General features: G+C 39.0%; 1 protein-coding gene across 2 annotated transcripts in view; it reads left to right on the top strand.

Annotated features, from left to right (window-relative positions):
• ntrk2a (neurotrophic tyrosine kinase, receptor, type 2a) overlaps positions 1-14,640 on the top strand; it is a 107,777-nt gene that overhangs the window by 72,607 nt on the left and 20,530 nt on the right. For both annotated transcript variants that reach the window (XM_085294603.1, XM_085294604.1), the window contains exons 14-17: positions 944-1,132; positions 9,710-9,840; positions 14,009-14,181; positions 14,417-14,572. In XM_085294603.1, coding sequence (XP_085150729.1) covers positions 944-1,132; positions 9,710-9,840; positions 14,009-14,181; positions 14,417-14,572 — 649 coding nt within the window. The remainder of the gene's footprint in view (positions 1-943; positions 1,133-9,709; positions 9,841-14,008; positions 14,182-14,416; positions 14,573-14,640) is intronic.

Below are 14,640 nucleotides of genomic sequence, written 5' to 3'. Positions count from 1 at the left end.
GCTCTGTTGCACATTAGGATTAAAACATCTGTTACTGACAGAGGGGAGTCATGTGGTCTGCCATTTGTACCTCCACCCTCTTTTTACCTGGATAAATACTGTTGGGTGTGGCAAGTTACTCCTGACTTGCATCAGTGTCCTAGCAGGAGATGTAGTAAACAGGCTTTTTTCAACCCCTGAGGAGCTCTGTTTCAGAAAAAAAGCTGTATGAAATTCAAAATCAGTGGAGACTCGGACTGGAAATAACCCCTGCATTTAAGAATACAACTTACTGTGGTCGGGTGCTTGTTTTGGGTGTCAGTGAGACATGAAATAAAATTTTAAAAATGCATTTTTTTCACATTAAAAAGAAATGTACAAAGTTTACATATGCAGTAAGGCGACCATCTAACACAGGTCAGCACTTGTTGGTTACAAGTGTTGATTCTGATTCACTTTGTTTCTGGAGCCTTGTGTTCATATCAGTGCAGCTACTGTTTAATTTGTGCTGAAGTCAGCTTGAACTACAGTTGTGAATAATGCTGTAATGACGGACAGAGCTACGCATGAAACAAAGGAGCTGCAATGATGTGTCGTGTAAACACAAGCTTCTTTACTGTTGTTCTGAGCAGCCAGAATAGTCAGACACAAGGAAAAATACAGCTTTGCCTAAAGTAAGGGCTGAGACTTGATAATGGTTCAAATGGGGATAATAGTGCACACTTTGAGCCAATCTTTTCTTGAAGGCACTCATGTTGCTTGTCCACCAAGAAATAGCTGTATGAAAAACAGAAAAAGAGAGCTTGCTAGAGTTCTAATGTTAGGAAGGTTTGGGGGTCTGTGGGATTTTATCTCCTCGCTGCCTGCCAGTAACAGCTTTAATTACTCCTCTTGCGTCCTCATACTGATCACATAGCTGAAATGCTTTTCAAACACCGCTTATCCCCATTTCTCTCCTACTTAGGACCATCTTCAGTGATCAGCAATGACGATGACTCTGCCTCTCCTCTTCACCACGTCTCCAATGGCAGCAACACTCCTTCGTCATCGGAGATGGGCCCTGACGCAGTAATCATCGGCATGACCAAGATCCCAGTGATCGAAAACCCTCAATACTTCAGAAGCACAAACAGCCTGCTCAAGACTGACACATGTAAGTAAAAGAAAAATCTGACTTATCTTTAACGTGGACCCGGATTAACTCTGATTTAGAATCAAACTTTTATCAGTTGATTACAAGCTACTATATACATCCTTCCTCGCTGTCATGTCAGTGACCTTGGAGCTACTGCTGATAAAATCTGAGGGAAGAATGGGAAATAGAAAGTCTAATTATATGCATGTTTGTGTGTGGCTGTGCCCCAGCAGAGAGAAAGAGAGCCACAGACAAATAGACAGACAGAAAATGCACAAGGATATTGACCTGGTCCATCAACATGACATTATGATTATTGGCAAGTTATAAAAGCTTCTCCAGGATTTGGCCTTGTGTTGCAGTAAATTATGGACCCACGCATTTGTGTATGTGTGTGTGTGTGTTCATGTGTGCTCATTCTGTTGAGAGCAAGGTTTAGGTTGTATAATAATGGGGGACTGGAGGTCGACCTCTTCAGTCCTGCATTATAACTAAAAGACTGACTGGGATTTACAGCCAAATGACAAAGAATGAAAGCGCTTAGGATCAATGAAAGTCAATAACACACTGTGGTGTATGTGCATGTGCCTGCATGTGCATTTTTAATATATTACAGCCATTACAACTATTACACAGTGTGTGCCTTTGACTCACAGACAGCCTGCATAAATACTGAAAGTATCTGACCGATTATTTGGCACTCCGCCTTTTCAGACCGGTACAATAGCCTTTGATGGAGACAGTTTGGCAAAGTGGCACATGGTTGAATGCCAGGAACTGAACTCTTTTTAAAGAGAGGTCTTAACCATCCTGTAATATTGAATGCAGGAGGAATCAGTAGCAGGTACACGTCTCTGCTTAAATGATCGCGCAGGCCTCTTTCGCGCAGCAATAAAGCAACAATTACTCTGCTGAGATGATGGATCTACGTGTAATTATGGGAAATGTTAGTGTGCTGCAAAGCTTCGGTTGTGCAACTGTCTTTTTAAGTGAGCACCTCATTAAAAATAATGATATTAGCAGAGTTAGCATTGTTGGAAAGCAGGTCACAAACATTACAAAGAAGCTTCAGTAAAGCACACAGATATGAAAAGGTGGTAACTGTTGTGTTTATGTTTTGCTAATCACTCACATATACATAAATTTGGGTTTACAACTAAAATAGGTATAAGAGTATATGAGCATATTCTCCCACTACATTGACTATCATATCACACATTTCTTTCCACTAAACTTCTCTGGAGATTCAATTTGAAGATTCAAATTTCAGGAAAACCCTGTCAAAGTGTCATTCATTTTTTTTTGGACCACTAAGACAGAAATTGCGCCATTCAGATAACCATGCACAAACTTGTTTTATTAAAGACCAATTGTGAATGGTTGAGACCCAGGCTGGAGTTTCTTGAAGGTGGCAACGATCTGTTGAGTTGGCTTCACTGAAAAGTGGCAGACTGACACGTTGTGGCAGACTGAGGAGACTAAGGCAAACTGGCAGTGAACCTGAGACACAGGGGCATACAGTTAAACATGGTTTCAAACAAGATCAAGAGAATACAAAACTAGACATGTGTTGCTACCAGGTTGGAAAAACTCTGGCAGGGACTGGAGCATAGAGTCAGTCATATGGGCTGAAGGGCTTCATAGGAGAGTGGATCACAGGTGCAACTGAGGAAAGAAGTGTGAACAGGATGCTGAGCCATGCCAAGACAAAGAGAGAGAACAAACAGGGGAGACTACAAGATACACAAAGAATGAGAGAGAGGTACACTCTAGACCATGGCAGCAAAGATTGTTTGAAATTTCAGGAATAATTGAACACTGATTCAGGCAGGCCAGGAGCCAAAACTCAGTCTGCAAAACCCAGTAAATCAGCCAAATCAACTGATTGCTAGTAGTGGTTTCCCTGAAAGTATACACATGGCAAGGCAGGGGATCCAAGAACAGAGTCATGCTGCCGCATATTAAAGATTGATGATAAATATGAAGGTGGTGTGAGTTCACTGTTAGCTTGCATTAGCATAAAAAATAGGAAACAGCTAGACTGGCTGCACCCCCCCCACCCCCCATAAAAAAAAAAACAAAAAAAAAACTGTCACAGTATATAAAATACATATAATTTATGGAATTTATGGTGAGCTTTAATAATTGATAAATAATCCAAAAATCAACACAATTCAATGAAGGAAGAAAAAACAACTGAGATAGAGGAGAACATAAATGTTGTGACAAATACTAAGGGGAAGGATAGGACTATTTATACACTAAGGGATGCTTTGGGTGCATTTAATCAATACAGGTGAGGACAGACAGGGAGGAAGAGAAAAGTAGAGCAGGTAATGGATAGTAACAAGAATACTAAAAAAAAAAAAAGTAGACACTAAAACATGGAAGAAATCTAAGTATGTAGCGGAAAAAAAAAACTCACTTCTCTTTAACATGGACCCCAATCAACTCTGATGTAGAACTAAAGATTTATCAGTTGATTACAAGCTATAAAATAAATTTCTTCTTGCTCTCATGTGAATGACCTTGAAGCTGCTGCCGTAAGATCTGATGGGAGAATGGGAAAATAGAAAGTGTAGGTTTGTGTGTGACTGTGTCCCAGCATATGTTAAGCCACTCATAAATTCAAGACTTTCGTGGATGACTCATACACATACCAGAGCTAAAAGAAGCAAATCATGCTAGAGCTCATGAGCCACTTGTGGCTGATTCAGTTTTTTTGATTGCAAAGGCTAAAGACAACACGCAATAGACTAAGTGAGGTAAAAGGTCAAATGCTGTGGCAAAGATTATGGGGATGACAGGGCTATTTATACACCAAGGGATGATTTGGGTGTATGTAATCAATACAGGTGGTAACAGTTAGACAAGCAGGAAGAAAACACAAATAAAGCCACAAGAGAAAAGTGAAGCAGGAAATAAACAACAAGATTAAAACAAGCTTAGCTTATTCAGGGGCAACTATGGGAACTCGTTTCTGCCACTGGACAAAAAACCCAAAAACCAAAAGCCCTTCCATATGTCAAAATTTAGGGTTAGGCCTCTAAATTTTGAGAAAATAACTTCAAATATCAAGTTATTAAGTTGACATTTTTATATAATTAAAAATGCTGACTATAGAGAGCAACCATGTATAATGACACTGACAAATCAGAGAGGAAAGAGAAGGCAGAGAATCTAACAAAAGACATTAAGAAAAACAAATAAAGGCAGGAACGGTAGTTAAGGCTCAAAATCCCAGAAACATAATCATCACTAGAATGACAAATCAAAACAAGAATCAGAATACAAAAATATAATAATAATAAACTCTGAAGCTAAAAACCATGAATATAAAGCAACAAATGACAACCAAGCAGGGACCCCAAAACTCATATTAGCTAAGGATATAAAACCTCAAAACAACACAAAACCCCAGGACCAAGGCAGAAACACGTGCCCACCAGCACCTGCAAAACTCAATAATGTACATTTATACAAAAACTGAAATGTTAATGACTGTAAATGAGAGGCAGAGGACTGGCTGCTAGTTATTTTACCATTTTTTGCCTTTGTGCAGCTAAGCTAAGCTGACTGAGCGCTTGCTGGATCCAACTATATGTGTAGGGTCACATATAGGGTCATGTAGGCTCATGTAGGGTCACAATAGTAAAATCATAAACACCAAAAGTGTCTAAGCTTTTCATTGTAGTGTTTAAGCTCAAATAGAGATTTTAGAGGACTTGTTATTAATATCTGCAGTAGCAGTGTTGAAAAAGTGATTTTTCTTTCATCATCTTTCTTACATCATCCTCTTGGCTTTGTGTTCAGTACCTCTCAATTCTTCCACTGCTTCTATACGAGTTGGTCTTTTGGGCTTTGTATTTTTTTGTATCCAGGGAATGGGGATTAACTTCACTCTGGAAAATGTTATTCACAAGTCAACACGTGCTGACTGTATTTGAAGACACCGGTTTACAAAAAAACATATGTGCACGCACGCACACACACACAGGCTGACGCACAAAATTTAGGTCACAATTAGCTACGCTTGCTGATATGAGGGCGCAGAGTCAGGAAAAATCAGTGCCATGACATTACTGAAGAACGTTTGACGTTTCTGGTTGTCCTCTTCTCAAAGCATCTGTCAAACACGACTGTGTCTTTGACTTATCCTGTTGCTCAGTTCAAAGTACCGAACTCAGTTTTTCCAAGCTGTTCAAGCTGTTTTATGTCTGCATTCAACGCAATGGAAAGAATTTGGGAAGATGAGACGAAGAAGAACGGAATATGAAACAGATGGCAAACGGAGAATAATTATGTCCCCAGACATTAATTTATTTGGGAGTTCATAAGATGCTGATGAAGGATAGGTGTGATGGGACTCTAAATGATGTGGTGGAAAAATGAAGGCAGGAGGGCAAAAAAGGTGGAAGATGAGGGGGTCGATGGGAAATATTATTCTTCTTGATGTTAATATTGTAAACCCTGTCATAAACAGTTAATGGAAAAAAACTAAAGGAGCAACAGAACGGGGGAAGAACCTGTGCCTGGATGTTAATACTTAGAGGATGCTGATTAAAAACTGATAGGTTTAGCAGCCGAGAGGAACAGCAACAGGGAGAGATAAATGGTGAAACAGAGGAACGCTAAATAAGGAAAGTGAGAGTAAGATAATGAGAATAGATGGAAGAATGCAAATGAGGGAAAATGAGTGAATATGATAAGCATGGAAAACGGGTACTAATTAGGAAAAACATCAGAGAGTAAGTGTGTTAAGTCTGGTAAATGAGGAATTATATTTTAGTAGATCTTAATTAAGGATACTGATTGAGGAGAAGGGGTGTGATATGTCGCACGGCATGTGGAGACACAGTGTAACAATGAAAGTGAGGTGGAAGACAGATTGTAAACTTGGCAAAAGGAAAGCAGCTGCAAAGCACAATTATTTAATGACTGAAATACGGCCATTAGAAATAAAAGGACTTATTCTTTTACGCTCTTGATAGACAATAAATGCTAATGCTTGAATACATGCAAAATAGATGCGACGACACTGGAAATCTAACCAAAAAAGACACAAAAAAGAAAATTGCAGGAAAAGGTTGTGCGAATAACCACATCTTCCTGTCAAAGACTAAAGAAAAGAAAGGAGGGGAAAAAAGCGGTACGGGAAGCACTGGTCTGCAAACATCAATTTATTTGCTATTTGAGGATGTTAATTAAGGAGAAGTGGTGCAAGGCATTTTCATGGATGAATGCTTATTAGACAACTGCAGTAGGAAAATAGTGCGGTGAGGTAATTAGCTGGTTAAATGGTGGGTAGCTTTCTTGTGGGGATGTGAGTTTATTGTGCGCCGTTGTTGCAAAGGGAATTGTGGTGATCAGCGACATGTTGGTTTTTTTATTTGAGATGAAGACTCAATTTTAGGAGAAATAGATGATAAAATAATTAGTAAATGATGAAACAATTTACAAATATTCTTGACTTTTATTCATGCTGATACCTCAGGATTATGTATTCAGGTTTAGAAGGTAGAAGTTATTCACATGCTGCTGATTTGCAAAAACGAAAAAGATCCGCAGCGTCACTTTTTCATCATGTAAACACATATTCAGATGCTTACAGGACTTATTTGATAAAACCATCCTAAACTATAAGCTGATTGGGTTTAGGCCCTTGCCATCTGAGTAAAATATTAAAAGGTGAACTGTGTCTGCAGTACAATGCATGACTTGTTTGTTTTGAAATGAAAATCTTTCCCCAAACATGACCATGATACTTTTGCTGGGTAACCACACAGCACATGGAAGAAAGAACTTCCTTATGTGGACTTTGTTGCTCTTTCAAACAGCATCGCTAGCTCTTGGCATCGAAGATTGCTGCAAGCCACCAATACGGAAGGACACCCAGTGTGTATCCCTGTGTAAGGCACTGGTTTCTGACAGAAGCCTGTATTTGAGGCCCGGGGACAAGAAAACGTCTATTTAGTGTATCATAGAATCTGCATCTGGAGTACTTTCCACCATCCTAACAGAAAGCCCAGTATGTTGTTTTTTCTTTTTTTCATTGACCGATAGAAGCTCACAGAAATCTTCCACACACAAGCTATCAAAATAAAAGAGAGGTTGTAGTATAGAAAACACGCTGTCCTCCTTAAACCACCCACATTTTCTTTTTGTTCATTTTAGGGGTTTTTTGAACGCAGGACAGATGGGACTGAACGAGCTGCAGTCTTTTTAATTAAAATGTTTTAATTCATTTTCTTATTTGACGTTTCCTTCCCATTAATTCACAAAGGTTACAAATGAAGGCCAAGACGGGATTTGACGGAGACAATATGCAGCCTATCACGTATCATAACAAGAATTTATGAGTGTATAAATGCCTTAAGCAAAACAAAAATATCATATGGTCTTGACCTCATATTTAATGCTTTTGAATATCTGATGCAGACCAGCTGTGTGTTTCTCTTTTCTCCGTAGGTCTGCAGTTACAGTATTGGGTTAGGATGGACCTCAGTAGCTTACAGTGTCGATCGATGCAGCTTCTTCAGAGAGTCTAGCTGAGCTTTAATGTGATATTCTGAGTGGACAGCTTTTCTTCAAATGCACCTCTTAATCACATCACACATAAATCTCAGCTCTTGGTGTGTGTGTGTGTGTGTGTGTGTGTGTGTGTGTGTGTGTGTGTGTGTGTGTGTGTGTGTGTGTCTAAAAGCGTGTGTGTATGTATGCATTTGTATTCAGGACCTAAACGAGCACAGGTATTACAGGATAACGTGTTTCTCTGCATGCAGACAGACATGGAGCACATTTGGCTGGCGATCAAAAGATGGGGTTTAACTAGGTTATTGTAAGGTCACGAGGCTGTTAATCATTCTGCATGATAAAACCTTGTACAATAACCGGCGAGATGCCAATTTTTTTATTTTCTATTTTTTTTTTTTTTTTGAGAAATCAGCTGGTGTGGATTCGCGAGTTACTTAGCAACAGAGAGCAGAGTTGTCGACTCTGATCCAACTGTGGATGAGCAGAAGGCAGGAAGAGGTTAGATGCATGAAGCAAGCAGAGAGACACGTTTTTCAAATTTACATTACTGTAAAAACTGTGTTGAAGTCGTAGAAGACAAAAAAGAAGGAATTTGCTTATTTACTTTTGCATTTATTTGATACATAAATCAAGACATAAAATATGTATGCAGTAGAAAATGATCCCCAGATATACAGTAGATACAGTTATGAGCCTTTTTTTGGCTTCGAAATGAAAGTAGATGAGGGATGAACAGTAGAGGAATGTATCTGCATGTGGATTGTGAGTGACAGAAACCATTTATTTTAACATCATTTTCCCTTTAGAAAAACCATGGGGGTTAACATGCCCTGCAGCTGTGCTTTTTGTTCAAAAAGGAGGAAAATCCACAGCTTCGGATTAACAGGGATAAATTGTTATAAGAGTAAAGGTTATTTTATAAGAAAACTGACAAGTTTCAGTTGATACTCCAATGTGATACTCCAAACACAAGGTCCAGAAAACAAGAAGCAACTGGGCATTTTAGAGAAGAGTAAAAATAGATTCAATTGCTCTTGTAAATACTGGCTACTTACTGGGTAATAGTGCTGAAAGAAAGTCGGTGACGAGAACATTGCTCTTACAGTGTAATTACAGACTAATAAGTAAAGAAAAGCCACACTTTATATTACAGACCTCATGCCTCATCAAGGCTGTGTTATGCGCTCTGTACTTTTACTCATTAACAGACGTTACTGCAGCGTGTGGGAGAAAATACAATTTAAAAGAAGGGAGGTTTATTACAACGACGCTGTGTGGATTTATTACCACGTGTCTTCATGTGTGATAGGAGAAAATGTTTGGATGATAGTTTTTGAACTACAGCAACTCATAGTGGGCGCACTGCAAATATACCGCTCTCAAGCACAACTACGCTAGGTCGCAATTGTTATCCAAGGTGACAAAGTCATGCTATCATGTGACTTCTAGAACTATGGAGCTAATTGTTTATGTCTGATAAGATGTTTATTTTCTTTAAGGACAGAGCAAGAATAATAGTTTTGCCACATATGCACTACAAAGATGCTATATTACCACATGCTATCAAGTCAACATTCAAATGTCTTCTTTTTGTGTAAAATCAGATGTCTTATGATGCAGTTTTCTCTTCTTTGAGTGAAATCAAACACCACAAAACAAATGACACCAGACTGACTCACTGCATGAGCTGAAGTCATTAAAGTATAAATGGCGTGCGATCAAAGCATCAATCCTGCTTTCCATCATCACTTCCAGCTCCTTGTTTTTATTTGTGTACTTCAGCTTGATTTACAGTTGATCTTTTTCTGGGCCGAACAAGCACTTTTGGCTTGTTTTTCCCTCCCATTATGCCAGCTTTCTTCTTATTGGCTGCCCATCACAAACAGAAGGTTTAAGCAGCAGGTTGGTGGGCTGTGAGCTAAGATTAGAAAAGCTCCCTAAAACTGAGCATTTGGGGCAATAGAAAAGAAACGAGGAAAAAAGATTACCCCCCTCCCCAATTTATATGCATGTTTGTAACTTGTACTAAAAAGTTTTCCTCTTCATCTTCTCATTCTACAGTTGTCCAGCATATTAAAAGACATAACATTGTGCTGAAGAGAGAGCTGGGAGAGGGAGCCTTTGGGAAAGTCTTCCTGGCTGAGTGTTATAACCTTTCACCTGACCAGGAGAAGATACTGGTGGCCGTCAAGGTAATGTTGAAGTCCTAAAATTCCTAAGAAACATATTTATAAATCAGAGAATTAGACTAATTAATTTCATATTGATTCCAGTTTCTGAAAACACAAACTTCTTTTTGCAGCTTTTATAACTCAAAGCCCAGAAATGTAAATAAAATGTATCCTGTGTGCAGTAAAACAAACGGGTCAAGTTTCAACGTGAGATATTTTTAAATTCCTTTGGTCCTACAGAACAATTGATCATGTCAAAATAAAGCTCCTAAATGGCATTATTGAAGGTGAAATTATTATTTTTCTATTCCACAGTATCAGAATTGACATCTGATACATGAAATACATTGAAAATATTGAACTGGTTCCTGAAATAGATCCATGGTATTTTGAAATAAAATCCCTCACATGGCGTCAGCACGGTATTGAGAATCCATGTTGGCCTCCATTTACTGTGCTATTGTTAGAAAGTCCCTCTTTTCATGGGTTTCTCTGCAAGAATAAGGTGGAATTACACTCAAAAACCGCTGACTTCCGGGGTCAAATTGAATGGTTTCCTAGGGAGCATCGCATCTATGTGTCCATCAGTCTCTCCATCTAGGATTCTTTTTCTGCTGTTCTGCAGAGAAACAGGATCTGAACGGTGAAGAACTTCTCATTAACTATACATGACCTGTGAAAGAGCCCCCTCTGCCCCTCACTTCCTCTGTCCTCCACACCTCCAGCTCTCACCTGCAGTCTTTTATTTTCTCTCTCCTCAGTCGTCATCCTGACGCTTGCCTCTTCTCAAATCCTACACCTTCGTTTCTCTTCCTACATTTCCTGTTTGCTCCCGGCTTAGCCCTGAACCACCTGCTGATGTATGCTGCCAGCTTAGCGTCGGTTTAGACTGAACACACTTCAAAACACGGACCTGGAAATCATGGACAGCAGCACAGTTCTTGGTTGTAGAACACGATGCTTCATTTTGCTGGCTGCATGTCAAATCTGGTTAAATGTAGGGGAAAAAATGAACAATTCTCAGATTTCCACGTATGCAGGTACACCATTGAATGTTCTTTTTAAATGACAGCAGATTTGTTTTTAATTAACTAATTGACGACCTGCATACGTCAGCGTCAGTGATCCTGCTGCCAATACACTGCAATAACACAAAGTGCTGAAGGGTGATGAAAAGAGACTTTCAACAGTACTAGCTCCATCCATCCATCCATCCATCCATCCATTGTTGTACATATACATATCGCATAACTTGAAACTAAAATAAAAAAACAGTCTCGTGAAGGGGATGCTTAGAGTGTAGAAATCCAAATAAAGATCGTTTCTGTTTGCAAATAAATATGTTGTCACTTCTTACCAGCTGCTTTTAATTAAAAGAAGGAGACATCAAATTAATGCAGACTATTCCTCGAGGTTTTCTAGGCAAATCAAATCCCACGAGATGTTTGAACACTCAGGAGGATACACACATCTGATCTGATCACTTGAAAACAAGAGTGCTGAGAATCTGTTGTAATGACGGGATTTTAGAAACAAATTTGATTTGCCTGTGAGAGTTGTCAGTGTATTTAATTCAATCCCTGGCCAAAAATTATGGAATCGCTACAGTTTGATGAAGTTCATTCAGCTTTTTCCTGCTTTTTTCTTTAAACTTTCTTAGAAATAAACAACTCATCTGTCATTCTATGTTGTCTATATATTTGCTACAGATTTTATACAAGGCGTCGTATAATCCTTTCCATTGTTTGAGTAGACACCTCTCTTGTTGGGGGCCATGCTTCCTTTCAGTCAGCCAGGTGTAGCAGCAGCTTGTTAAGGTCCTCAAACTCTTTCTTTTAACTGCAGACTATTTTGCATATTTAAATTTGCACAGGTATTTGTTTTAGAAATGCAAATTGCAAGGAGTTTCAATACTTCTTTCCTCAACACTCAGTGATTTCATCCTGCAAATGTGGTGATTCCATCATTTAACAGCTATAATTATTGTGTCCTGTAATTCCACTGTACAGAATAAAGGGGAAAGGACATGGATTATGAGGAATGCACTTTCTTTATGATAAACCACGCCATGCTTATATTGCTCTCTGTGAGTCATGCTACATTACAGGTTCTCATTTGTATACCACATTACAATGACCTACACACACTAATAGAGCTTAATGGGCCTGGATTTTAGGGTTGTCTATCAATCAATCCGTCATCCATAATACAGAAGCAAGTTTTACTGTTACTGTATATTAAACACTGAGTTGCCATCGATCAGAGGATAATTGTAACAAGTGCACATAAAAACAATATGCATATGCACATGCACGCAGGCAAACTCATGCAAACACATTCACGCTCCTGCATCCCATCAGTCATGAACTTCGAGCACTTTCAATAATGTTCTCTTCACGCATGTATATGACTCACCACATTTGTGAGCTGGAGGTTGTTGATTGCTTTTTATTTGTCCATGGACCTGAATGTGCTCAGACTGGATGACTAACAGTGCAGTGTTATGAGTTTCAGCATGGGAATTAATGCAGCTTTCAGTACAGAAAGTCACACTGTGATTTGTAATACTCCCAGGCTCACAGGAAAGTCAGTATTTTTCCTAAACTCAACATTAATATGTTTGGCTCAATACAATGATTAATACTGGTCGCAGTGGTCATTTGATACTGATTGAGACCAGCGGTGCAGTGAATAACATTTCTTTTTCCTCTTTAAGTTCATTTTTCTTTTTCTTTTCTCTTTTTTTAAGGAGCACACAGTACAGTACATCATAGATTAGACTTCAGGGAGTCATTGTCAGTCAAACTGGGATAATGAGGAAAATTGTCCATGTTTTATGAGCATCTCTTAAGAAGTCACTTTTTGCAAAGAAATTGTAAAAGCTTCATTATAAGTTAATAGATCATTACAGATAAGTTCTAAACCATGCTAAGAACAAAGTCTGGGCTTTCAGCATCATATTCATCGCCTCTTATTACCTCCTGCTGGTTTCTTTCAGAGTGAGGAACAGCTGTGTTTATTTGTGGCTTTCAAACATTCAGAACTGCACTGATATGAAAAACCACACCAATAAAAATAACTGGAAACCTCAAAGCTGGTTTTAATAGCTTTTCATTGACCTACACAGCGTCAGTCTTCATTTTTAGCCATTATTAATTCTATTAATTATGAACAATAAACTGATAACATTAAATATAACAGTGAAAGGTCCTGCAAAGACATCTGAGGAAAGTCAGTCAACTCACATATCCTATGCATATTCTCAAGTTACATGGTGAGACAGGGGCACAGGCATTCATATACACTATCTATACTGTAATAATCATCTTCTTGCAGTATCACCTTGCAGTCTGCAGTGTACTCGACCATGCCTCTGTTTCACAGTACATTATTGGTTGAATGTAAGTGCTTAAGGTTGAAGTCTGTCTAATATTCTTCCATTTTAGTGCTTTTGATGAAAGGTCAGAGGTCATCTCATTCTGCTTTTTCTAAGTCAGTGCTCCTGTAGATCTGTATTTGTAGTCGGAGGTTCTACCTGCGATGTGTGTGCATAGGCACACTCGCCACTCGCCACACACTCACACCTCATGTATATCTCTATCATATACTGTAGGAAGACAATCAATTATTCATGTAGGACAAGAGAAACTTTTCTATATTTTTCTTCTTATATGTGAAATTAATACACACCCCGTATCACTTTCATTTCCTGTAACTCGCCTCCAAACACACACACAGTCATTCACTTTCACTTCACATACACTCTCTGTCATGGATGCTTGTATTACACAAGCTCCCTGACAGATTTCCTGATTCATGGAAGGGAGACAAAGATTAGTTTCAAAGGGAACAGGGAAACATAATGAATGTAAACAGTGCTGTACTTTGTAATGGCTAGCATTTATTTAAAATGTCTCCATCCTTTTCCTGCTCTGCTGTCATATCGGTCCTTGTTTGGTGCCAGTAATTTCACACTGTTTGTGCCGTGTTGCTGTAACTCACTTTTATATGCACTTTTGTATTGTTTTTTTCACACAGTGGACGTCAGCCAAATAAATTGGAGGAGAATGAATCCACTATGAAAATGACCAATTGGCAGAAGTGTATGTGGTATAATGTGTGAGGTTTTGATTTGTCACTTTATTAAAATGTCACTTGTGTGTGTGCGTGTGTGTGTGTGTGTGTGCAGACACTTAAAGAGGCCAGCGAAAATGCCAGGAAGGATTTCCATCGTGAGGCTGAGCTGCTGACGAACCTTCAGCATGAGCATATTGTCACTTTCTACGGAGTGTGCGTGGAGAGCGACCCGCTCATTATGGTGTTTGAGTACATGAAACACGGTGACCTCAACAAGTTCCTCAGGCATGACTCTCTTCTTCAATATGTAAAATGGCAAAATTTTAAATGTGTTTTTCTCTAAAGAGTTTCTATGAAAAATGAGCGATCAAAGAATTAAAGATTAGGAAGCTTGCGTGTGCTAATCCAGCTTAATCTTCTACATACTCTCTATTAGAGGGACACATGTAAACATCGTACGTGGTTGATACATGGCTGAAAAGACAAATGATACATTGTTTCCCTTGTTTTTTTCTCACAGGGCTCATGGTCCAGATGCAGTTTTGATGGCAGAGGGCCAGACCACCAGACCTGTGGAGCTGACCCAGTCTCAAATGCTTCACATTGCCCAGCAGATAGCATCTGGCATGGTCTACCTGGCATCACAACACTTTGTGCACCGTGACCTGGCCACAAGGTTTGTAAAATACTCTGTTAATGCACATCGTGTTTGCTTGTTCCTAACAGATGCCAGATGTGTCATTA

This window comes from Mchenga conophoros, linkage group LG12 (assembly GCF_057382185.1).
Source record: "Mchenga conophoros isolate Kocher_MC1m ecotype Shallow Benthic linkage group LG12, M_conophoros_male_GT1.1, whole genome shotgun sequence".
NCBI lineage: Eukaryota > Metazoa > Chordata > Actinopteri > Cichliformes > Cichlidae > Mchenga > Mchenga conophoros.
This window is presented reverse-complemented; position numbering and strand designations above follow the sequence as displayed.